The 27,931-nt window shown below is 35.2% G+C and overlaps 1 protein-coding gene and 1 long non-coding RNA gene across 2 annotated transcripts; both read right to left on the bottom strand.

Moving 5' to 3' along the window:
- Positions 1–2,698: 2,698 nt before the first annotated feature.
- On the bottom strand, positions 2,699–5,101 carry LOC127842969 (uncharacterized). The gene is made up of 2 exons (XR_008032011.1): positions 5,052–5,101; positions 2,699–3,258 (listed from the first exon to the last, which is right to left on the bottom strand). It is a non-coding gene; the product is annotated as an uncharacterized LOC127842969 (long non-coding RNA).
- A 463-nt stretch (positions 5,102–5,564) lies between these two features.
- LOC127840440 (CUB and sushi domain-containing protein 3-like) lies at positions 5,565–27,625 on the bottom strand. Its single transcript, XM_052368856.1, has 17 exons — positions 27,572–27,625; positions 24,493–24,541; positions 22,972–23,316; positions 20,706–20,819; positions 20,237–20,350; positions 19,743–19,874; positions 18,566–18,742; positions 18,026–18,202; positions 17,513–17,689; positions 15,694–15,870; positions 12,418–12,513; positions 11,245–11,309; positions 8,559–8,759; positions 7,674–8,360; positions 7,419–7,463; positions 5,992–6,084; positions 5,565–5,660 (listed from the first exon to the last, which is right to left on the bottom strand). The coding sequence occupies exons 2-17, from the start codon at positions 24,539–24,541 to the stop codon at positions 5,565–5,567; spliced, it is 2,745 nt and encodes a 914-aa protein (XP_052224816.1). The 5' UTR covers positions 27,572–27,625.
- Positions 27,626–27,931: the final 306 nt, after the last annotated feature.

The raw sequence follows: 27,931 nt of genomic DNA, 5'->3' as shown, positions 1-27,931 counted from the left end.
ATAGATGTTGCCGGTGTCGCTTGTGATATAACTGAGTGGACCTGCGTCAGGTATCCGGACGCTTTTGAAGACAATTTGGTGGGTGAGAGTGACGCTTTCCAGTTGCGCGCTTTGGATGTTGCTTTAACATTTCCTTTAGGACGACGTGGTGTTTCGGTTCGGTGCTCCCGTTTCTTGACAGCTGTGTCCGATTCATCGTCCGAGGCTGATTGTACCTCATGAATAGAAGTTGGTTCTTTTGGGAGTTCCGTGCTATGTCTTGGTGGTCGAGTGTGAGCACTGTTGATTTAGTCTGCAATGATTTCTGGAAACGTTTATAAATGCGGGAGGCAACGTCAAAGTTTCTGGAACCGCGCAATACACTATGTCATTTAGGGAAAAAGTTCTTGATTACCTCGCCGTGAACATCAAGTCCCTGCCGTAGTATTTATCATTAGCCGCCTTAAAATCAGGCCACATTTTCGTGCATGCTTTGCTTATCTCACGTGGAAAGGCCCGCATCATTCCGATGCAAGTCTTTTCTCAACTATTTTTCGCTGTCAGTGTTTTCATTGCCACAACGGAGATCACATTTTACAAGTTTCGCCCGATCGCGTGTGGTGCCTTGTTAACGGGCAACGATGGCTTCAACTCGCATGGCTTCAACTAATATGTGTAGTCCAAGAGTGCAAAGGAACTCTCGGATCGTTTGAATACAATCATCGGTACATCAGACTCGGGAAATCCACTGAAAATAAGGTTAATACGGAGGGAATGTGCTTCAATGTAAAGACATTTGTACTAAAGGAGTCGTAGACGGGCTTCTGTAACGTCATGGATAGCGTGTGACTGATAATTTGCCTTTTTGCTGTTTTTTTTTAATTCAATATAAGACATACAATGTATACATGTATATGATCATAAAACAAAGTGATACCATGTAGCAGCAATAATGTCTGTACATGTTATACAAGATATGCTAATATATCGTTTTTTGATATTGTTGTTTCCTTTAGATTAAAAAAAGGGTTAATATGTATGTTTTGTTGTTGTTCGTGATAGGTGTTTAAAAAAAGAAAGAAAAAGGAAAGATAACAGAATAGTCATGAATAAGGATGAGTTGCATAAAGAGGGTAGAAACCATACTGGACTTGTTTATGAAAGTTTAATGTGTTTCCATTTTTGTTCAAATATATGAAGTGTATCATTGTTTAGGGCTATTTCTTTTTCAATTTGAATCTTAAGTTTTATATAATTGATAAAACAGTTCATTGTGGGTATTTGTTTTCTGTATTTCATGCTGAATATAAAATATTTCATTCATATAATGATATAATTCACAACGTTATTAACCTCTTGTATTGTGAAGGCATTTATCGCTAAACTGATGTCTACGAGAGATAGTTTAACATTTAATTGTTGTTTTTCTAGAAAGGTTGTCAATTGATTCCATAGAAATTGAATATGTTTACACTCCCAGAAAAGGTGTTCTATTGTTTCAATATGTTCACTACACATATCGCATAGATTTGTGTTGGATATGAAAAGATATTTATCGGTAGCTATGATTCTATGGATGCATTTATAATGAAAATTTATTAGTGTGCAATCGGTAGCTGATTTATATGGCATGGCAAATATTTGTTTCCAATTAAATTCTTTTTCTCCAAAAAGGTTTTGCCATTTAGTTTGAGCTTTCGAGATTTCGGTAGGAGTATTTATTTAAAGTTTGTTAAATATTTTGTTCGTTTTGTTTTGTTTTGCAATTATGTTTTCTACGAATGCTTTTTGAGTACATGGTGTGTTATTTGTATTGGTAGCGACTGATAATGACCGTGATTTAAACAATCAAGTTTGTAGTCAGAATCAGAAAGATATTTTAACTTATGCTCCATGTTCATATTTTTTGAGCTGCGCACGTGATGTAGCGGAAAACTGTAAGTCACCCTGGTGTAGTCACGGCATCGACGAGCCACTGGTAGCATATTTCTTTCACTTTGGATCTTAGTCACTTGAGCTTGACAGATGTGCATATTTACCTTTGTAGTTCGATAAAGCAAGGTTTAATTAATGACAAAGCTGTCCTTTGAGACTTGCGATGTAAACAACGTCCGCCATTAACCCAATGGAGCTAACTAAACAAAAAACAATAACGCATTCTTAAAACGGTCTAAAACACAGTGAGTATATAGTTTTATTAATTTACAATATACCTTAGACAAACATAAAACAATACAAACAAGCAAATGGGGACAAATTAAGTCCGCTTATGAATATAGTATGAACTGGACTGGACACGTGCTTATTTTTAATAATTTTAAGCCAACATTGATACAAATTTACACAATTTGCAATACAAGGTTGTGCTGTGAATATGTAATTCCAACAAATTTCTATTTGCGTTAATGTAATTTAATAGCTTAAATTGTAATGTTAATATAATTCCAAACAATTGAAACACTGGAATACATATATTTCTATGTACTTGAGATTTGGAATTTTATACTTCACCTACAATTACAATACAATATAAACAGAAAACACCAGAAAACCAATAAACACACACGCATGCGCACGCGCGCGCACACACGCACACACACACACGCGCGCACACACACACGCACGCGCACGCGCGTTCACACACACACACACACAATATATATAAAAAACAGGCAATACAAAACAAAATGTTAGGTGCAGGAAAGAAAAAAGTCGGTGCTTAGTGTTTAATATTCATTTTCATCATAGTATCGAAATGTGTTTTGGAGATTGTAGCTTGAGAGGAACGGAAATAAAGGAATAAAACGAAAGGGACACTGCAATCCTCCACACATTGTTGTTTGATTCAAAGTTGTAGTAAATGAACAACAGTAGCCTTTAAGTAAAGGACATAAATACAGCACTATTTGTTTTCATATTATGTCGTATATGTTAATAGTAATTCAAACAAAGTATAAAAAAGCGAAACAGTTACCCAAACTGCCGTGTGCAATTTACATTTCTCACAATTTCTTAACTGTTAAGTAATTACAGTCTCTGATAATCCGCGGAATGTACATTTGATGTTCTGAAAGTTCGCAAAGTGTGTGTTCAAAGTGTGTTCGAATGTGGTTGAGAAAGATCAGGGATTCAGAGCAGTGAGTCTAGATTGAATTATCTCCAGAAAACGTATCTAGGAATTTTCAGTTATGCTTTTTATTGTGTGGCCTCTTTGTTTGTCCCTGTTCCTTGGAACAGGAATGTTTGGTAGTTGCCGGCGCTATTTTTTGTAAATTGGATCTGAAACAATACAATAAAGTGTTTAACATTACAATTATATTTTCCGTTTAAAAATTAATACGGTTACATTGTTAACAACGAAAAACAATTGTATACCGCGTGAAATTATACTACAAAATTTTTCCTTAATGTATTTGACATATTTAAGCGTTTTAATGCAATAATACACAATTTGATGTATGAAACTAAATACTAAAGGAATCTCGTTTTTATAACTATGTGAATTAATGTCATTTTGTTCGTGTATGAATGGATCATGTTTTATAATTAATAAACCCTAAAGCAAGCGTTTTCTGAACGTTTGTGTTGCTACATGTGCTTGCGGTTTAAATTTGTTTAAACGTCTTCTATATGTTTCATTGCTAATGTGACTGTTGATTTAAGTTCATGGTACATTCATTCTGGCAATCGTTATTCGCAAAAGTATGTCAATCAAAACTTATGCAGTTATGAAAGGCTGCCGACAGTGAATCCCAAACACGATATAATAAATGTGCAACAGTATCAATGATGTGTTCCGACACTGTACCGATATTACTCGGAATGTTGAAACTTTAGTGAGCAACACTCTGTTATCATTATTGTTGTAACGAGCGCATACGTTTATGAATAATGAAGTCACGAAAATACAATAGGAACACAATCGACGCACACTATTTAATATATGTTAGTGTCAATAATGGTCATGTCCAAAAGAGAACAAAATACCAAATTATGCAGATGCGTCTGTTTACATGGGAGTATCTATGGTAGTGAAGTTTCGTCTCTCTGTGGAGAAGATACTTTTCTAACGTAATAATTCCGATAAGTTCGTATAAAAGAATCAAAATCTAGCAGCAGTAGCATCAACATGTTACCCTCAAAATGTTACTCCAAAAGGACGGAGGGATGCACGGAAAGGCAAGAGGACAAACTCACATATATAGTAAGTATCTTTTTAGGTACCGTAGACTGTAATGTTACTTAAAAGACCACTTAAAATTATGTTTAGTCATATAACCTACTACATTTTAAATTGTAAATTAACTTTGGTTTAATAAGCTGGGGCGTATAGTAGGACGAAAGGACAGACAAGAGAAAAATGTATATACCATCAGTTTGGGTATACTATCACAGAAAATAAGTAGGTCATGTTGAATTGTACACGTTTTTTATTGATGTTGATACATTTAGATTATTACACATTTATGCGTTATGTATCCGCTTTTCCCATGAGAGTAAAGTTCAATTTATATTCTGAATGGGCACACCAACAGCATCATCAAGGATTGAACCATTCAACAGTATATAACTCCACCATTTTATATAACTTTTAATTGAGAACTCCATTTAGTCTCCGAGTATGGTGTATTCTAAGGAGGCAGCCTAGCAGGCTCCTTTTAACCGTTTTATATATAGGCTTGATTGTGACTCGACAAAACAAGTTTAAAATAACGGATACACTTTATTCTTGCAAACCAAAATAAACAAAAATAAGAGGATAACTGATTGATAGTTTTAACGAAACCGTATGCTTGTCAGACCAAGTATCAAAAACGAATGCTTAAAAAAACACTAATAAGTATGTGATGGGCGGTCTCGTTTTGACCATATTGACAATAAACACAATGTAGTTATTGCCAAATGTCAATGTCCTTAGGTGGTTCAATCTATAGGAATGACAATCAAACATTAATTTGAACAATAACACGTTGCCATGCGAAAAATAATTGTCTGTTCACTGTATCTTTTTATACCGATACGTTTTTATTTAACAGAACAACGAAATATAAAAAAAATATATTGACACTTACCTGTCTTAAACATCCTTCGGCATTTTGATACATAAAACCACTGATATCTGCAATTGATTATATCTACTGGTAAATACAATATAATATAAATGCATAACATACTATTCAAGGAGTGAACAACAAACAGTTGTCGAGTAGTATATTCGAGCACAAACGCTTCAGTCTTCATCGAAATAATTTGTTGTACAGGTAGAATCTCAACTATGTCAAAGCCACTTTATTCGGAATTCGACGATATAGTCGTATCAACTAAAAAAAAATTATTTAATTTCTTCTGGAAATGAATGACAAACTTAATATTAAGTTTTAATTAAATTTAAATATTTCGTTAACGAGAACAATCTACACTGTAAACTTGATTTTCTACAGATGTTGGTACTAGCATTCGCGAATCGTTAAAGCATTTCATAGTGCACTCATATTACATTCAAGATGGGATACATATTATTGAATCAGGTAGAACGATACATATGTTAATGTGTTGTTACATAACAAAGGTCCTTTAACCACTGATTATGTGTGAACACTCATATATTTCTGCCTGACTCGAAATACTCGTACCTGTTCTATGAGGGTGGTTAATCTCGAGTCCATTCTAGTTTCTGGTTTCTGAATTTAATTGTTTTTGCGATTATTCAAATAACAATAAGTTCTAAAAAGTTGATGAAATAAAACTAGTGCTACAGACTTAATGCAAGTAACAAAATGTAAGAAGCATTATTTCCAGTTTAGTTCAGTTATAAGTCACTTATGAAAACACTACAATTCATTACTTTCGCATGTCAAGTAATATTTAGCAAATATAAGGCGCCGACTTTAATGGTTTCAGAATAATTGTATTAACTGCTTCCTCTAGCGAAAGCAAAACGATTTTTCATGTTGGATAATTAGCATGTTGCTTCTTATAAACATGTACTATATGTGTGTAATATTAACAAACCATTTGCATTATGCTGGCCACCTCTTGTTGAATCGCTGGAAAGGATGATCTTAGTCGATCAAGATCATCTGCTTTTTGCATGACTTTGGTAAGCTGTTAAATACGTTAACATGACAATAGTATGTACATGTATAAACATAAAGTATTTATATCATGAACACGTGTTATTAATAAGCAAATACGTATGGTTCATTGCGTTTGTTATTGGCCAGTGCTACAATTTCCTCTCTTCTTTGCTGTTTTATGAATAACATCGAGCGTATCGAGCATTTATACACACATTTTATATATTTATTAAATGTTGATCAAACAAAACAATGGTAAGTCGAATAAATATTTTTTGCTGTGCATTTTAAAGCGTTATTTTTTGTTCAGGATTGAAAAAAATACAAGTTTTCCACGAACATGGATGGCCATGTACAAAAAACACGAATGGTGCATGTATAATTAATTATATTAAAATTATTACATATAACACCGTAAGCAAAATTATAACTGTTCTTCGTAAAAACTAAAAGTAATATTCTTATCATCTTATAGTTTGAATATTGCATACGTATTTACGGCTCAATCATCATCGATGAAATCCAAAATGGTGCGATTCGAAACATTTTTTGGAAATGTTTTCTTTTGAATGGTGACTAGTCGCTTTATTTTTAAAAATGGATTATTAAGCGCTTGAGCATTACATAGGGCAGAATAAGGTTATACATAATTATTACTCTTTTGATAGAAGAATGTTTATTAATACTATCAGTGTTATACTTCTAATCATAATTATAAAACAATAAAGCTTTTAAGAAAATGTTAGGTATCATTGTATTGTTGTTGTTGTTTTTTCTTTGATGCTTTTATTTGCAATAGATCAATTACATATTCCAGTTCGGATACATCCTCAACTGTCTGGCACATTCTTTTGAATACGTTGTACTGACAAGGTATTATTTCCTGTGATGATGACAAATATAAGTTACTTATAAGAAATTATTCAACGATTATAGGATTTGAGGCAAGTGTTTTATTGTATTTTATTAACACTGCCTGTGGACCACTTTCTCAATTTCTCAAAACCTATATATGATAAAACACCAACAGAGGAAAATAAGTCCTGAATATTAGCTATTTATTTATGATTTCGGTGCATTATTTTTTTTGAAATAACACAAATTTAGTAGTGTTGGAAATTATATACTTAATCATTGATAATTCTCTATATTTATACTATAACATGTTTTGTATAATAAAGAGTTACGGGCATATTTTACGGAGACTATAATTTACTATGTGTACTTAAATAAATGCCATCGTTAATTATAATAGTGTATGGCATTCGATTTTATTAGTTGTGTTATTTATATGCATATCTTGATTATGATGTAAGAACTGCACAATCAAATTATAGAATTAAATAAACTGAAACACCGTACCTGTATATACGTTTCCCTACTGATATCCAAGCTTAGTCTCCCATACTGTAAAAAATGTTTACTCATTATTTCATTATATTTGCCTTTCAACAATACAATGACGTTTTTGAAGTTATGTATGCATAATGGCAATCTATAAGCATGCACATTTTGTATAAATATATTGTGCTTTTTTTTCATCGTTGATACATTTTAAGTAAATTTTTTAACTTATTAAACTAAAGTAATATCGTATTAACGTTGATGAAACCATACCTCTGATGGAATTTGGGCTTCATGAGGTGTATTGCGGGCAATTATGATGGCGGTCTGACGGTCTGGTAAATTGACAGTTGCATCATTTCGTTCCGCTAACGAAGGTGGAATGAAACAAACGACATGCCTCATTTTTTCCAATAACTCCCATAAAATGGTAAAATAATGTTTATCTTCATTACGCAATAATGCGAAGTCATTTGCATGCACAATTTGTCCACTTAAGGAGGAACCACGTGTAATAACAGATTTATCTATTAGTGGCATAATTGTACTGTCATAAATCTTGTTAACATCGACATCTGAATTTGCTGGATTATTCTGTCCACATATTGTGGAAATCTGAACTTTTGTGGGATTGTCATTGTTTTGCTCAGAAATCTCAATTGAGGATAGATCTGCATCGTTAGTTTGGTAAATAGAGGAGGTTTCTGGAATACCGGTATCGACATCTTCGCGTTCACCATTATTTTGTTCAATTCTTTCTATTTCCAGCGTTTGATGTGACGCGGCGCTTGGAAAGTCATGTCCGATTTGCTCAGTTTCGCACATTTCGGAGATGCTGGCACCACGCACTGTTCTGTTCGACTTAACGAAAATTGCATCATCATCTTCATTTTCACTTTGCTCACTTACGTCCATCGCAAAGGTGGGTACATCACTATCGCTATTTAGCAAACGCCTACCCTAAAACGTTTACTTAACACATTTGTTATTCAAATCTTTTATAAGCATTTTATATAAATAAATATGAGTTTTTCATGAATAACACATATAAACATAAACGAAATCCAATATTTTAATAGTTTACTGGGAAATTTAGCTTACTGCGTGGTGTGAGTTTTAATTGTCATTTTCTATTTTTAAATGAAATTGTAACCATACCTCTGATGGAATTTGGGCTTCATGAGGTGCAATGCGGGCATGTCCGATTTGCTCAGTTTCGCACATTTCGGAGATGCTGGCACCACGCACTGTTCTGTTCGACTTAACGAAAATTGTATCATCAACTTCATTTTCACTTTGCTCACTTGCGTCCATCGCAAAGGTGGGTACATCACCATCGCTATTTAGCAAACGCCAACCCTAAAACGTTTACGTAACACATTTGTTATTCAAATCTATTATAAGCATTTTATATAAATGAATATGAGTTTTTCATCAATTACAAATATAAACATAAACGAAATCCAATATTTTAATAGTTTAATGGAAAATTTCGCTTACTGCGTGGTGTGATTTTTAATTGTCATTTACTTTTATTTAAATGAAATTGTAATGTACACATATTTGGGATTCTTGCTCCAACATTAAAGATTTAACGAATAAAAATAAGGAATTAGCTACGCTTGACATAAACAAAGTCAAATAGTTGTTAACTTGTATTATTATAATACATTCAGTTTGTATTGCCACTTTACGGGCTCGTCAAATTATAGAGAAAATGTGCATGTTACAAATACTTAAACTGGGTATAAATCGAAGCCAAAGTGTATTAAATATGTTTGAGATGAATATTATGACTGCTTAGCTCTAACCAAATGAAGTTTTGTGATTAATACGATCCCTCAATAAGGTAAATGTGAAATATTTAATGCATATAAACATTGAAATTCACTAACCATTCATAATGATTATTAAATTACAGTTATTATCCTTGGTTACTTACATTTGGAGTAAGATGCTTAATATAAGGAACACCAGATGTATGAACAGTCTAAGATTTAATCTTTCTGTAAAGTTTACCCAACGATAACAGTTTAAGTGAAATAATTTCATTCTACTCTTGAAATTTGCGTTCAATTAGATGGTTTTAAGATTGACTGTCCAACAACGGTTATTTTTACCAAGGAAATAATTAAATCAAATTGTTTTGCAAAATGTAACTTTGATGTTACTCTAATGCTTAACATTGACTAAACTGTGCACGTGAGTACAATGACAGACAACAAAAATACAAGCCAGATGTGTAAATGTACTCAATCTTGGGAAAATACATGGTTTGTTTTTAATATTTAAATTTCTGTTGTGATTTTGATTGCGCCATGAGATATGTTTTTAACGGGAAATTCGTTATCTATTTTGACTCCTACGCTCTTTGTATATCGTTATAACTTTTACCAACATATTTTAAATTACATCCAAACCCCATCTGGAAAAAGGTTTATTAAGCCTACATTTCTATATTGGAACTTGAACTGCTATTTAGCTGACATGTTTAGTTAATGGATTTTTAGTCGATGCGCTTTAACTATTTGAATTATGTTAAGTTTTTATTATCAAAGAATCGTATCTGTAAATGGTACGATTTATTGTTCAAATTAGGTGAAGATGATTACATCGATGCTCGATACGGATTGACTGTTAACTGCTATAAGCAACAACGATTGAGGTATTTAGAGACTTTAAATCAAAAGTTCATATATAACGAAACGGTAAAAATAAGTAAACTTCTGTCAAAAAGGAGAAGAAGGAATGATAAACGAAAGGATGGACAGTCAGGATAATCACTAAAAATAAATGTCGGTTTGCAAAATACGTTGATGACATCGTTCAAGATTTCGTTTATCTACACAAAGATTAATATATTGCGACCCATTGTCACAGTTATTCATACTATAAGAGTATGTGCTCAATATCTCACTATTCTATTAGATAGCTTCATATTAAATCTGTGAGGTATGTATATTAATGTACACACGTTCGCTTGCTAACATATCATGTCAATGTCAATAAGAATGGTGTTGTTAGTTATTCATATTCACTCTTTTACAGAACAAATCAAATAGGATGTTTACTTTTTAGTGTTTATTTTATTAAAATTCTTAAAACGAACAATTTATGACTTTGCTTTCATATGCCACATATTATAATTTGATTTTTTTCTTTTCTACTTTTTACGGAGCACTACTTGCATTTTAAATGCCCTTTTTCATTAATATGCAGAAAAAACGAACAAGTAGGAATAAATTGCAGATTGTGCACTACGGATTAAAAATAACAGACATCAATTCACTATAAAATATGCAAGTGTTGCTTTACTTGTGTAGCTATTTTGTGAAGTATGATACTAACGTTGCTTATACCACGTGGCTTTTTCGGATCCGTATTGGGAGAATTAAGCGCGACCCAGTTAACATTTGTAAGGATCTCTTTATAAATATTTCACCATTTTAATGGGATAAAGTGGAGAGCCCGCTCATTCGTAACAGTTGTCTATAGGTATCATGATATTTTTAAACAAATAAGTATTTTTAAGTTAAGTGCAACCGCGCGTTTGAACGGTTAGACAAATGTCGGGTCAGTGGGGGACTTCATATTACAAATGCGCGGTTGCACTTTACTGAAAAAATACTTATTTGTTTTCAAAGATCATGATACGTATGGAAAACTCTCACGAATTAGCAGGCTCACCACTTCATCCCATTAAATATGATCAAATATTTAAAAAGACATTAAACATGTTAACTGGGTCGCGCTTTATTCTCCCAACGCAGATCTTAAAAAGTCACGTGGTATAGGCACCGTGATACTGCTAAGTGAATAACAAAATCATAAAACTATACCATACCATACTATGTTCTGTACGATGGGATTTATATCCGGGGGATAACACTTTGTCTTGAATTTTGTAACCTAAAAACAATATTTAAACAACTATGAAACATTTACGTTCAACATATGCAGTTGCTACACGCAATAATTAAAGTTTATATCATATGCATGTACATTTAACAAATGTAATACTTGTGTAATAGTTGTAGCAGTAATGGCTATAGTAGCAGCAGTTGTAGAAGTAGCAGTAGAAGTAGTACTTGTAGTACTAGTAGTAGTAGTAGTAGTAATAGTAGTAGTAGTAGTAGTAGTAGTAGTAGTAGTAGTAGTAGTAGTAGTAGTAGTAGTAGTAGTAGTAGTAGTAGTAGTAATAGTAGTAGTAGTAGTAGTAGTAGTAGTAGTAGTAGTAGTAGTAGTAGTAGTAGTAGAAGTAGTAGAAGTAGTAGTAGTAGTAGTAGTAGTAGTAGTAGTAGTAGTAGTAGTAGTAGTAGTAGTAGAAGTAGTAGTTGTTGTTGTTGTTGTTGTAGTAGTAGTAGTAGTAGTAGTAGTAGCAATAGTAGTAGTAGTAGTAGTAGTAGTAGTAGTAGTAGTAGTAGTAGTAGTAGTAGTAGTAGTAGAAGTAGTAGTAGTAGTAGTAGTAGTAGTAGTAGTAGAAGTAGTAGTAGTAGTAGTAGTAGTAGTAGTTGTAGTAGTTGTAGTAGTAGTAGTAGTAGTAGTAGTAGTAGGAGTAGTAGTAGTAGTAGTAGTAGTAGAGGTAGTAGTAGTAGTAGTAGTAGTAGAAGTAGCAGCAGCAGTAGTAGTAGTAGTAGTAGTGTTTTTAGTAGGAGTAGTAGTAATAGTAGTGCTACTAGAAGTAGTAATATTGGTAGTTGTTGCGGTTGTAGCAGTAGTAGTAGTAGTAGAATTAGCAGTAGTAGTATTATAAGTAGTAGTAGTAGTAGTAGTAGTAGTAGTAGTAGTAGTAGTAGTACTAGTTGTTGTTGTAGTAGTAGTAGTAGTAGTAGTAGCAGTAATAGTAGTAGTAGTAGTAGTAGTAGTAGTAGTAGTAGTGGTAGTAGTAGTAGTCGTCGTAGTAGTTGTAGTAGTCGTAGTAGTAGTCGTAGAAGTAGTAGTAAAGGGAATGGTAGTAATAGTTGTAACAGACGAAAAAGAAGTAATGCGATTGAAATGTTTTTTTTTATAAACATACCAACTATTATGATTCCTATCGATACTTCTATCGCTGTTATGGCAGTTGTAATTACACAAATCCATTCGGGTATCGGACACGTGTATCGTCTTAAATCTGAAATACATATAAATCATTTACATTTAAAAATATATGTCTCTGTAAAATACCCAATTTAATGTCTTTCAGTTACTACTCAGTGTTTTAAACACAACTGTAAGCAAGTAAAATTGGAATATGATTTTCTGGTAATTAAAAAAGTACACTAAATGTTCATCAGATTTGAGATAGCAATCTCTTTAAGTGTACTTTCTCAATATTTTGGGCATTTTATATTTATATCCCAATCAAAGCAAGCTCTGAACAGTTATGAAGCAATACGTTTAAATTTGAAAGGAGACGCAGACCCTATATGTTTAAGTGTTATTATACCCTCATCCGATAACACTTTGTAACACCGCCCATTTCCAACATTAGCATAACCTCATCCGATAACCATGTTTTTACTCCGCCCACACTTTAGATTATATTAGATTATCGTAGACATTTGCCGCTTTAAAGTTTGTTTAGTCAGTTTAATTCACGTGCCCGGAAGAATGTTTGTTTGTAACGTGGTCTCAATACAGGACAAGGGGGTGTCCTCTGGGTGCTCCGCCTCCACCCACCAATAAAAGACCACACCAAAAATACAAACCTTTAAATAAGAACTCATTAGCTGTAAATCGCAATTCCAATTAGACCCTTCTAAAAAATTACAAAAGAGCCACTGGCACAGATCGTTGAATCATACGCATGAGAATAAGTGTAAAATACAGTAGACATTATGAAACATATGTGCATGTATGCAGGTATAACGCGGAAACTTATCAACAACAGAACAGTGGCCACAAGAACGGTAAAAATATCATAAACTAAAGCAACACATCTGTCAGAGTATGTCATAAGGAATTCGAACTTCAAACAGCACTTAATCCAGCATTTCATCCAGTTAGTTTCAAAACACTATTTACAATCAAAACATCTTCATTTCAACATCGTTTCCTTACATATGACGGGCAGCGTCTCTGCATCTCGCACAAAATCGGCTTCCTCAGAAAGTTTCAGCAACTGTCGCGATATAACGTATTGTTTGTGTTAAATTAGGTTCGTTTAATTGTTAATGAATGTTGTGTATATATGCACAATGTTTATGTGCAAATATGCACAGACGCTTGCGGATGCAATCATGTCGGCTCTCATTTGCATATTATACTACCGTATATTATAAAAAATGTCGCGTTGATTCGTTTTTCTTGTTTGTTATGGATTTGTTTTTCATTAAATGGGGCACAATACATTTAATTTAGTATAATTGCCTTTGATATCATTTGATATCAGCCTCGTCCGATATTGCGTGTGAAAAAGCTCGGCAAGCCTCGCCTGTTCATACGTAATATCAGCATGCCTGATATCACATTATATCAAAGGTCGCCAACCATATACTCACATCATACCTAGTCGTATAAAAAAACCAGGTAATATTCTTTTAAAACACGAGCTTCCCTAAGCATGTAGATAAACATAAGATCTTTCTATTTTCATCACTTTGAGATTATGTAACACATGCAATTCCATAAGACACAGAAATAATCCTTTGGCAACAGTGACACAAATGGAATCAGAGCTTGCTCGATTTTCGCCCCAGCTCGATATTCGGGACTTTTGCCAAATGTCGATGTCAGAGCTGGCTCGACATTCGCCCCAGCTCGATACTCGGGACTAGTGCCGAATGTCGATGTCAGAGCTGGTACGGCATTCGCCAAAGCTTGATATTCGGGACTTTTGCCGAATGTCGATGTCAGAGCTGGCTCGACATTCGTCCCAATTCGATATTCGGGACTTTTTCCGAATGTCGATGTCAGATATGGCTCGACATTCGCACCAATTCGATGTTCGAATGTAGAATGTCGATGGTCGATGTCAGTGCCAATTTCTCGCACCTTTATATAGCGCCTTTTCACATACTGCATGTATGCGTTGCATGCAAACGTTATGTTTTAATAGAATTAGCGCGTTTATTATCAAAGCTAAGTCTACTGTACGAAAGCAGTAAAAAAAAAACATCGAAATAATGTTCTTGCGACAATCACTGCATCCTGTATGGACGGAAACCAGAGAGATATCCCTGTTTGCAGAAATGTAATTAACATGCATGGCCTATGACTTACAGAAATAAGTTTGACTTTTATCATACAAGGAACATATTCTGCGAAAACTGATAGATATTCTGTCAAACGCATACATTTTTCTTAATATGAAAATAGTGTTCTTATAATCATTTTGCGTTTGCGGCTAACAGAAACAGTCGCAGCATACGACAAAAAAGAGTAAATGTTATGCCGATTCCACTGGGCAAAGCTAAATCGGTTAACAAAGAGAACCAAAGCGCTGAAGGCACTGAGGTTGTTCGCTATTGCATAATCTTAGAAGCAACTCAGTTTTCAAAATGTTGTAATAGCTTTTTATATCGCAAGTTTGAAATGAACACAACCCATTCACATTTATAAAGAGTATGTCTTAAAGCACATGTCGAGATGTGTGTGCATTGTTTATCCTCATATTTATGTTATAGAGATAACTAAGACAAAATAACAACAATATGTCTCTTTTTTACAATTGGTTCTGCACTGGCAACCATCTTTAGAATTTTGGTTGCCTTGCTAAAGAATAACAAGCCTATAATCATGTACATTTTGTGTTATGTGTATCTAATACTTTATCAATTTTCTTTAAATTATTGAGCAATAATTTTGCCGACATGACAGACTTTAAATGCAGCACTAAACCCCGTTTACACTGAAAGCAGCCAATATGTACAGATTTCAATGATAAACTGGCCAATACCGTCGCACAAGCTGTTATTAACACTAGACTGGCCAATATCGTCCCACAAGCTCTTAAACCTATTGATTACATACAGGCTGTCTGCTGCAGTATACCAGTGGTGGAGTATAAACAGGCAGTTGTTATCGCTCCTAGCGTAGCTAACAGCAGAGTGACTTGCAGTTATCGTTCCTAGCTTAGCTAACTGCAGACTGACTTGAAAAACTGCCTCTCTACATTAGTCGTGAGCTAACGCTCACAACTAAACACAAATGCTTCAAACCGCACGCCTTTTGACATTTAATACAAGCGGTTTATTTAAAATATAATCAATGTATACATACGCTTCTTTTTCGAGAGAAGCCTTCACACGCTAGAGATAAAACAGTTACTCAACACCGCAAACCTCACGGACATCTGGTAGATGAAACATACCGTTTATTTGACACACAGGCGCTGCTGCGCTCCAAGTTCCGGCTGAAGTGCATGTCGGCGAAGGTTGCCCCACGAGCGTGTAGCCGGTCTTACACGTAAAGGATGCCTTGGCCCCGTACTTGGTCCCCTGCGCGAGATCTACCTCTCCGTTCATTAGTGCCGACAACGTATCGCAGTCTGAACGGTGAAAATGGTTATTGCGTTGCATATTTAAGGATAATAACTATACAATTGAAATACTGTTCAAGGAATTCCAGTTACCCTCTCAAAACGTCCATGTTTTACAACACTTTGATTGGGAATCCTGTCTTTGTATGCATAGTTATATTCATGAAACAAACCAGAACAATGCTTGTTATTTTTCTTATACAATTTAACTGCATTTTACACAAATTTTTGTAATAGGTTTCTTAAAAGTAATTTATAATTTTAACAATTAACCCTAAATAAGCTAAAATTCCAATTGTATAACCATGCAATAGATAAATAAGTAGTCTATAATTTTAAGCGCTAGCTAAAAGATTCAATCGCCTTTGGCAACTTTGGCGATCGGAAACGTTAACATAGAAATGTTGGCGCTAATGAAAAAAGTATGAGCAAGATGTTATCGTTACGATGACGATCCGCATCATACGATAATTTGCTCAATATTTGATTGAGCGCACCATTCGCTTTGTGTGTGAGACTAACAAAGTATTAATAACAAGATAATTACAATCATCAATTTATTGCGTATAAGCACTAAAACTTCTAGAATTGAAATGTATTTGTCGTAAATTGACGTAGGTTTCTTAAATTTCACTGGGCAATACATTCTCACTGGGTGTATTTATTATAATGTAAAATGTTCAGTCTAAAATACTGCATGAACTGAGTTTGCACGTCTACATTTAGTTACAGCGCATGGCCTGTTGCAACACGCACGTTTTCTATGCGTGGAACTTGACAATACTAAAGACAGCAACAATTTCGCGCTCTTATCAAACATCGGGTATTATATGACATGCATGTATAGTGAAATTAAATGGGGTCCGTTTAAGATGATAACAAATAGACTTCTAGCTACAAGTATAATGACGTGACTGCAAAAAACGCAATTTATCAGTTCCATAAATGGACATGATGAAAAAAAACATATATACATATACTGGAATTAAATTGTTACCGGACATTTATGTTCACAACTTACTCGCCATAAGTAATGAATAGCCCATTGTTATCAAAATCTCAATAAGTAGCTGTTTACAATAAAAAGGTAAGATGATGATGATGCCCGAAACCGTCTTAATTTACCGGTGGTTTATTACGTAAATGGTACAACTGTGATTCATGGCGATAAACGCTAACTTCATGACCGACGTCAATTTAAACTATTAGTCGCCAGTTAACCCCGCCTTTTACTCCACCCTCATTGACATTTTCGTAACAGGTTGCTATCACAGTTGGGCTATTGGAAAGTTACATGAGCTTTTCCCCTGATGCATATGTATTAGCACACATGACTGTGGATTGAATATTCGATCAACATCATGCTATCTTTTATCAGTTGATTATCCAGTACCCCATGTGGCATTTATGTGGCAGTTACATGTAGAGGTAGGTTCCACGTGGTCTTTTTAAGTAGGAAAGCGAAATACACTTATAGAAAAACCTTAATTATTTGTTACACTCACCACTTTCTTTAACATTTTCATATTCAATCGCCAGCTGAAAGATTCAATCGTAATATGCGATTATGGCGGTCGGATATTCTAACTTAAAAAATTAATAATTAATTAAGATCATTAATGGTTTTAAAATTAATATTCCCTTTTTACACCTTTGATTTCGCACACAGGAGTCGGGTTATCCCAGTTTCCCGCGCTCGTGCACGTGGTCGAAAGGGCCCCTACGAGCGTATATCCGGTAATGCACGTGAAATAGCTCGTGCTTCCATAGGTGGTTCCGGTCCCCTGGTCGATTGCACCGCTGGATGGGGCCGTGATAGCCTTACAATCTGAAGAATGTGTTTTTATTAGATACCTTTTTTTAAAGTGTTTGTTCATGCATAATATTAAGTGAAAGTGTTGAAAACAGATAGATATATTTATCGTGGCGTGTAGATAAAAATACAGATTTTTAAGTATTTCATAAACTTATCAATTTTACAGAATTATACATTCATATGAGCCAACTGGATTGATGTCATACTCTTGACATCTTCGCACGCTCATGTCACTTTCCCACATACCATGGGCCTGACAATTCCAAAACCCATTAGGGTCTCAAAAATACTTCACAAGAAGTCCGTCTTTGTTTGGACGTATTACGTTTACAGGAAAAAAAAGTTTACCTTTAATAACACACGTTGGACTGGACCCATCCCACGCTCCGGTTGCCGTACACGTTCTAGTTGAAATACCAGTTAGGGTGTAGCCCACACTGCACGAGAACACTGCCTTGCATAGATAGTCCTTGCTTGGGATGAAAACCACTGCTCCGTAGATAGGCGCCGTCATATCGGGACAATCTATCAAACCAGAAGCGTACTGGACATGTCAAAGATTATTAACGTTATAGACCCATGTGTTCAGTGGCTAAGCAAACGGATATTGAGAACATTAAATATTCATAGATTTTTTTTCAGAATCTAGAAAGATCCATTGGAAAAAATAACTGTTCAATGGTCAAATGCACTTATATCACACGTATAATCGTATATTGACGGAACAATTGAGGCTGCTTTAGTTTAAACAACAATACATACATTAATGGATTTCGTTTATATTATTTGAAGCCCCATGTAAATTAGCAGAAAAACACAGATTTCCTTGAGTTTCGAATAACAGCTATTTCCTGTCTGCATGATGTGGAGAAGTGCAATCCATCTTACAGTTTATTGTGCATGTAGGTTTCGCCCCGCTCCATGCGGCATCCGATTGACACGTGACAGACGAAGGTCCGTTCCTCGTGTAACCGGTGTTGCATGTGAAGGTCGCAACGGCCTGGTATAACGTGCCACCGGAGTATTCGACGATGCCGTTGTCAACCAGTCCTAAGCTCTTACAGTCTGCGTACAATAAGCAAAACTATTTTTCAAAATATTTATTGAGAATTTGAATATAACTTGTGATGATGGTCCACTATAAATAAAAATTGTGTAATGTCATTACCCAATGAAGGTGTTACCCTAACCGTCAGGTAATTATGCTCGGTGCTGGCACTTTTAGTACATCTGTTTGGAAACGTATCTTGTAACAGAAATTTGGGTGGAGAATAACTCATTGGTACTCAGCTACCGACGGTAATCATCATTTGTTCAGAATCATATTTCATTGATTGTCTGGCCAAAACGTGCAAAAATTGACCAGATTTGAGGTAAATGCAGTGAAATATAGACAATCATTAGTGATTAGTATCTGAATACATGTACATTCATCGCGTGTGTGTTACTATTTTAAACGGAAATCCATTTTGTGATATATATAAGCGTTCAAGACTAAAATATAAGATTTCAAGACTGTTATATATTTGTTTAATACTGTTATATAAGTGTTCCAAACTGGCATATTATTTCTCAAGACTGTTATACAAGGTGTCGAGAATGTTATATAAGTTTTTTAGACTGTTATGTAAGTTTTCAAGACTGTTATCCGATTCATGATCAATTTTACTCGTTGACGCAACACAGTAGGCATGGTTCTTTTAAATAAATACTGGTCAAATCAAATGCACATCCTGATTTAATTGGTCTCTAGACAAACGGAATCCGGGCAATTGACGACCAGCGATTTTTGCCTTTCCGGGCAATAGCCTTCTCGTAAATTTGTCGACAATTGCCAAAAGATTAAATCGTCCACATAAACAATAGGCTCCCGATTAATATGTAACACCAGACAATCTTGACCCAATTTCCTCCTTTTTCGCTTTTTCACCATACATTTTCGAATACAATCCCCTAATACAAGCACGCGCATATACGAATACTCCTTCGATAACCAGTTATTACAGAACGGGTTATCGCACAGAAAACAAACAAAAAACCTCAAAACATGCGTCCAAATACGGACCTTTCATGCTGCACGTTGCCTCGCCTGTCTTCTCGTATCCCGTTAAACACTGGCACGAGCCTCCCGAGCACTGCGAGTTCAGGATGTTCGAGCACACTACCGGTCGGACGTTGCAGTCATCGCCCAGCACAGCTGTTCAGTACAACAGTAAATACATTTACATGCATAATACCCACATTATTTTCGCTGGTTTTTAAATATATGTAGAGGTGTGTATGAAATTGTATACGTTTGCCATGCGGAGACTAGCACGGATTTTAATTTATTCACGCGCAACCAAACATTATTCATTTTTTCCAAATTGGGGACAAGTGATACCTACAAAGAACTTTTCTTCGACTCGAGTAGAGAAAATGATTTTTTAAAGTATTAAATTCTAGATTTTTGAATTTGTACAGCTCTTTTTTACTTCATTATTATTTGTTTCTTATTCAGTATTACTGTATTGGATTATATGGTACGTGCCTTCATAAAACTCCATATCAAATACATACCTGGCCTGCAGTTGATACCAGTGTACCCGGAAGTGCAGGTACATGTGTACTTGTTGATTTCATTTGAGCAGAGGCCGCCATTGAGACATGGGCTAGGTGAACACTCATAGATTTCTGACAAGATAAAATGTGCATCTGCTGTGTTTAGGTCATTAAAACAACTTACGAACGTATATGCTTACTATATAAAATGAGCAATATATGTGCATTTTAAACTGCCGTGCACGTTTTAGTTTTATCAAAATTCTTTGTTGAATAGGATATGCCACATTATTTAAGGAAGAAAAAACTACATTACAAGGATTTTACTACAAGTTTTATTATTATACTATGAACAACCTTATGTACAATACGTCGACATACACGAGGAGCGCGACGGCAACTTTTGTTTTCTGTCTCAACAGAAATGAGCGAGCAATAAACACCTGATTTGTACATTTCATAGCAAGTTTGATAAATTAACACTTACCTGTTTGACAGTTTCTTCCGGTGTAGCCCGCTACACACGTGCACGTGTAGTTGTTGATACTATGTGCGCACGTGGCTCCGTTCTGACACGGGTTGGGAGAACATTCATTGATGTCTATAAATAAACAACAGATGTGAAAAGTAATTAAAACAATATTATGACACTAAAGTAATAACGGCTAATGTCGTTTATAAAACATGACTAATTTGTAAGAAACAAGTTTACAGAGCTCAATATTTGGAACTTTTGCCGAATGTCGATGTCAGAGCTGGCTCCATATTCGCCCCTGCTCGATATTCGGGACTTTTGCTCGACATTCGCTCCAGCTCGATATTCGGGACTAGTGCCGAAATTCGATGTCAGAGCTGGCTCGACATTCGCCCCAGCTCGATATTCGGGACTTTTGCCGAATGTCGATGTCAGAGCTGGCTAGACATTCGTCCCAGCCCGATAGTCGGTACTTTTGCCGAATGTCGATGTCAGAGCTGGCTTGACATTTGCCCCAGCTCGATATTCGGGACTCTTGCCGAATGTAGATGTCAGAGCTGGCACGACGTTCGCTCCAGCTCGATATTCGGGACTAGTGCCGAATGTTGATGTCAGAGCTGGCTCGACATTCGCCCCTGCTGGATATTCGGGACTTTTGCCGAATGTCGATGTCAGAGCAGGCTCAACATTTGCCCCAGCTCGATATTCGGGACTAGTGCCGATGTCAGATATGGCTCGACCTTCTTTCCAGCTCGATATTCGGGACTTCTGCCGAATGTCGATGTCAGAGCAGGCTCAACATTTGCCCCAGCTCGATATTCGGGACTGGTGCCGAATGTCGATGTCAGAGATAGCTCGACATTCGCCCGTACTCGATATTCGGGATTAGTGCCGAATGTCGATGTCAGACCTGGCTCGACATTCGCCCCAGCTCGAGATTCGGGACCCGTGTCGAATGTCGATGTCAGAGCTGGCTCGACTTTCGCTCCAGCTCGATATTCGGAACTTTTGCCGAATGTCGATGTCAGAGCTGGCTCGACATTCGTCCCAGCTCAATATTCGGGACTTTTTCCGAATGTCGATGTCAGAGCTAGCTCGACATTCGCCCAGCTCTATATTCGGGACTTTTGCCGAATGTCGATGTCAGAGCTGGCTCGACAGTCACACCAGATCGATATTCGCGACTTTTGCCGAATGTCGATGTCAGAGAATGCTCGACATTCGCCCCAGCTCGATATTCGAGACTTTTGCAGAATGCCGATGTCAGAGCTGGCTTGACATATGCCCACGCTGGATATTCGGGATTTTTGCCGAATGTCGATGTCAGAGCTGGCTCGACATTCGCCCCAGTTCGATATTTGAATGTCGAATATCGATTGTCGATGTCAGTGCGAACTTCACACACCTCTGTAACATTATGTTACTAATTATTCGGCAGGCGCAAACATTTCGCACAACCTTGTAGTGGAAATATTGTGGTGTCAAAATAACATAAATGTTTATGAACGTTCGTCACAGTTTCTCAATTCGTACTTAAATTAATTTGAGAATCAAAAAAGTTAGAAAGGAGCTTTTACAACGAAATCAATCATGCTGTTTTAGATCATTTTCCATTTAAGCTCGAACAGAGATTTTGCATTTGTGACTGCCGGCTGCCGTTTCAATTTAGGTCGCCGTGGTGAAATGGATAAGGTGTCCACCAATCGATCGGGAGGTCACGGGTTCGATCCCCATTCGGAGAGCGTTCTCTAGATTTTCCCTAAAGTAACCAAGTACTGGTTAAAGGCCCAGGAAACGGACTCGAGAGCGTTTCTATAAGCCTGAGGCTTTCGATGTTATCGAGCTAAAATACATAGGTTGAAAGTAAACTAACCACCCCTCCAACCTACCTCAAAACACGACTACATTAATAGTGAATATATTTAAGTACCAGTTCGAGTTTCGTAAGTATAACACGAAGATTGGGTATATGTGCTCAATCACACCAGGGGTCCTTACATTAACTCGAGCCTGAGGCATGTTTAGACACTAAGAACTTCGAGAAACGGCATATGCGTGTGTCAACATACTAATTATTCATAATATAATCACCGTCGTCATTGTATGTTTGACTGTTTTAATCGCTGTACTTGCACAATTCCTTTTATCGTTTAACGTATTTTTGTTAAGATAATAACCGATAACATCATGATTGCATCATTGTATGTTATATAAGTAACTTTGTATGATAAAATGAGATTCAATTATTAATAAAAGTACTTTTTAAATTGTTCAATACCTTTTGGAGAATCTTCATTAACGGCAGTTACATCTAAACTGGCTTTGTAATCAAGAGAATATGTCTCAAAACATGTATACGTTCCTGTTGTCTCATGGGTAAGGTTTCGAATAATTAGCAGTACACCTGTGTGTGTATATGCTAAATCGTAATTTTCTTCCAAAAAGGCAGTATTATGTTCTCGAAAAGCACACTCACGAATGACCCCATAACAATCTGCAATAACATATCTTTGCGTGGAGTTGACGTGTGTAAATGTTAAAGTGACATCATGTTTCGATGCAGAGCACACAAATCCCACATCGTACTGTTTAAGAGATATTCGATCTGCATCCTCTACTTTATCTGCAAAAATAACAAAACCAATTTTTCATTGTTTGCGAGATGAATTAATTTATCGCAATATTTATACAATTTAAGTTTAACACCTCATAATTATATCGCCGGTTGATGTTTTGTTACAAAATAATTAGACCAATACAAACACATCCACAACAAATAACAGTTGTATGGGCTTATCATATTTGCAAAAGTGTTTCTCTCGAAAAATACACAATCATATTTAATAAAGCATCAGAGGTATATTTTTCAAATTGCGAAACTTCAGGGCGAATGTATTGAAACTTCGAAAAATGGTAATGCGCTATTGCTCAGCATAAATCCATTTAAATGAAGACAGAACATAAAATAATATATACTTTTTTTTTGTTTTTATTATTAAAAAACCCAAATACAAAATTTACATTAGGAATCCCACTCAATATGTTCTTTTTCTTGTTACGTTAATAAAAATAATGTAGAACAAAATAAAATAAAAAATCGTTTAAAGGCAAGTGTGCATAAAAGTGCTTAATATATTTACATTCACACGCCACTTATATACTTTGTTTTAAACAAAACAGTACCATTTGCAAATTGAAACAATACAACCAGTTAAATACAAAAGTCTTTGATAATCAAAACTGTGTTGTGAATGGTGTCAGCAGACATTTAAGGTCTTTGATGTGAATGCGAATTAGGGAAAGTTTCTATGACGTTAACACTGTAAATTTGTAACACAACAGCAAGTGGCCATTTTTAAAGGCATTAATGAATACTACACTACTGAAAGCATGTTTAGAGTGTTCGATAAAGCATTAATGCGTAGCTCCATAGAGGATGGGATGTGAGAAAACTATAAGACAATTTAGAAACATTGCTGCATTTCATTAATTGGATTTAAAATACAGGTGTGGGGAAATAAATTGTGTTGGGGTGAGTTTAAATAGGAGGTCGCTTTACAGGTTTAGTTTGTTGATTGATTGACTTCAAAAACCCAAATGCAAAAAGGTGCCTCATGGGGACTCTCATTTGGTTTCCAAGAAGCGCCATTTCTCAGATATTTGCGTAAACATACGCTTGATTAAGCGTTATCGAGAGCCCTGAATGTATTATGTTGCAGTGCGACAACCTTCTCCATTACAACTGAACAAATTGCATTTGCTTCTGTAGCATCCAATAACGTATACAGATGGTAAGTACCTGATAGTAAATTCGTTGTCGAAGTCAAGAGCAAAAGGTGCCAAAGCATCTGGAAAGAAATAAGACGTTTTAATGTGCTATTATATTTAACCAAAACCTAAACCATAAGGTGTATGTGATAGTCACCAACACCACATGCAACTTTACATCAAATAAATAACGCGAAAAGTCCACATAGCGATTGGAATGTTACTTGTTTTTACCGCAACGTGAGAGCGATTTTTCTCATAGACTCCAACTACTGGACCTACCCAAGAAAAGGATTTGAAAGCATTTCAATCAATAATCCTTTGTAACGTAATGTACATATAATATATATAATAATAGAATTTATCTCATAGAACCTTCGGGTAGGGTATACATATAATATATATAATAATAGAAAAAATCATTTGAAAGAGTGAGTTGTGTAACGTCATAGAACTTTCGGGTAGGGTATACATATAATATATATAATCATAGAATTTATCTCATTGTACATTATTGTGTTGTTATTGTCGTGTTATTGTTGTATAAACAAACTAATTTAGGAAATAGAACCTTCGGGTAGGGTGTAATGAAATTTGAAATTGATTATGTAGATGTGTAATGTAATGGGTTATAATGAATATGTTACTTTATGAAAAGTCAATAGAAATATTTCAGCGAGATGTAACTAACAGAAAACATGGGGGTCGTGACTCGCAAAATGCATATAGGCAATTAGTAAATCCATTAAGCAAGATTCGTGACTCGTAAAATGCATATAAATGGTTGGTAAATACGTTAAGCGAGAGGACTGACGTTCCGATGCGTGTTCCAGGTGTGAATACACCTGTGAACACAAATTGGCTTGTCAAATTACATAGGGGCCCGCGATTACAGGCGGTGTAAAATCTGTAGGGATCATACATCATCTGTCTATATACGTCAAGATACACACATTGACGTCCATTACTTGTTGACAGGCGTGGGTCACGAATTAAGCGAATACACAACGGGATCAGTATAAATAATCCTCAAAATAGGCAGACGGGGCCTCGCTTTCTCTTAGGAATTATTCACGTTATGTTATTTACTTTGACTTTGAAATTATTATAGTACAATTTTGGTGTTAGAGAATAGAGCAAAATAAAAGAAATATTTTAGACATCAGAGACTTGTTTTATCTTCACTAAAGTACATCCGATTACGTGACACCTTTGGCAGTTGATGCAATCGAGCTGAAATGAATATGTTTAAATTAACACGAAAAGGTACGGAAGTGAATGTGCTTGTATTTAACTTCAAACTTCTAATCGATTCAACCATAGTTTCGGCTTTTTCGTGCACACATACGTTTATTATTGACGAAGCACGTGTCATTGGGCGCTTTTAAATACCGGACTGCTACGGGGAACATCACTGCAACTGGCGTGATTTGTGTATGGATCACGCCGATTTATCAGAGCTGCGTGTCCGTCGTGTTGTTAATTACAAGTAAAGTTTATAAATGGTTTCATTGCTACACTTTTGTATATACCAAACAGATAACAGCGTAAACGCATGTACTTAAAAGAAATTTATGCAAGGCGGATAACAGGAATTCAATTATGAGATTAAACTGCATATGCTTCAAAAGAATTTAGCAAGTACCTGAATGTACAATAGATTGTAAAGAGGTTTGACAACTGCTGCGGATTCCATGCATTTTCGTACGGTTCTCTAAACCCTAACCTTTTAACTAAAAAAACTGTAAATGTATACCTTTCGATGATGAGCATTTTTTCTTCGCCACTCTTTGTTTTTTGCAATCAAACAAAGTTTATAGTTCATTACAATTATGCAAGTAGAGTTTTCAAACTCATTCGCAGTGTTTGTGAAGCAATATTTCGCAATTTTAATTGGGTGAGCAAGAATGACGCACGTTGGAGCAATTGATTTGGTAGGTAGTAATAAGAACATGTTACTGTTAAGTTTGTTGAATGTAAGTTTTTTCATCTTTAAAAAGTTTCATTATAAAGTCATTTTGCAAATATTGCTTCTGAAACAAAATAAGAGGGTCCGTTAAATGTACGTAACGTACACGACAACATATTTAACAAACCAAGTATATTACTGTATTATTAGCATTGTAACCTAATGGCAATGATTCCAAACTGTCTATTATAAGTATTAACGTAATACACCTATTTAAAACTCAATGTATATTTTTGTATTAATAACATTGCAACCTCATCGCAAGGATCCCATATTGCATATTATAAGTTTAATCGTAATAATCAGTATTTGAAATTCTAGATACAAACAACATTTTACTGGTATGCACTTATGCAACATAAATATTTTCATGTCATCAACAAATACACTAGGTCTCATTAAGCCATATATGTAGATGCAATATTAATTGCGTATGATTTCTTTATTTGAATATATGCAACACGTAAATGTAATTTAAACAATATTAGGCACGCAGTTTTTGAAACCTAAAGAAGGATTTGCCGTATGTTTAAAGACCTTAGCCATTAACCTCATGTATGAGCCGTCTATATTGGCTGCTTTAAGGTATTCATGTATTATGTTCACTTTCTGTTTTTAAAGTAGACGTGGAATTTATCAGTGTATCTAACTGTCCAAAATTCTGTATAAACTTCATATAAATGGAGTTAGATAATCTCGTAAACATACACTCGAAAGGCTTGTTTGTGTTTTTGTAAAGTAATTCAAACAACCAAACGTTTTATGCAAGTCAAAACAAAAATATGTGCAACTCTTTCTTTTAAACATTTTATAACTCTCATACATCTTAAACATCGCTTCCTTTAAAACGCTGTATAAATATCATAAATTAACATTTCACTCCTTTAATGGCATACGTTTTAAAATAAATTTGTAAAGGCGTAACCAATATTCACGGGATAATAAAAAACATCGCATATTAAATTGGAAGAAAGCCAGTTTGTCAACGGACTATATCCAATGAAAACTTTTAATGAGAAAATAAACGTTTGTAAGATATATATAGATAATTGGGTATAACTTAATGCGACCTACCTTAAGCTAGTGATAAATCCCTATCATTTATGGTAACAATCAACAGGTATATAAGACGATAGTTTACCTTATAAATCTATGTTTTAACAATGGTATCTGGCTAACTGATCGAATCATGTCCTGCGCTTATGAGTAAAATTAGACTTTCGCAATGCGTAAGACTTTTGCACGGTCGATTGGCTCTTGAGATATAGTCCGTATAACTATTCGCATATCGTCAAATATCTTTTAATGCCAAATTGCAAATTGTATAATATTAGACAAGCGTCGTCAAAGCAATCAAATAATCGACAGTTCAAAATCACCGTTTTACAAAATAAAGTTTAAAGACAAAGAAAGTTATTCTGTATGTGTAACATATTACTTGAATGACCGGATATATCATTTAGCAGGAATTTCTATGTAAAGAATCGTTAACTTAAGATTT

The sequence above is a fragment of the Dreissena polymorpha genome, chromosome 8 (genome assembly GCF_020536995.1).
Source record: "Dreissena polymorpha isolate Duluth1 chromosome 8, UMN_Dpol_1.0, whole genome shotgun sequence".
Lineage (NCBI taxonomy): Eukaryota > Metazoa > Mollusca > Bivalvia > Myida > Dreissenidae > Dreissena > Dreissena polymorpha.
Note: the sequence above shows the minus strand (reverse complement) of the source record. Positions and strands in the feature narration are given on the sequence as shown.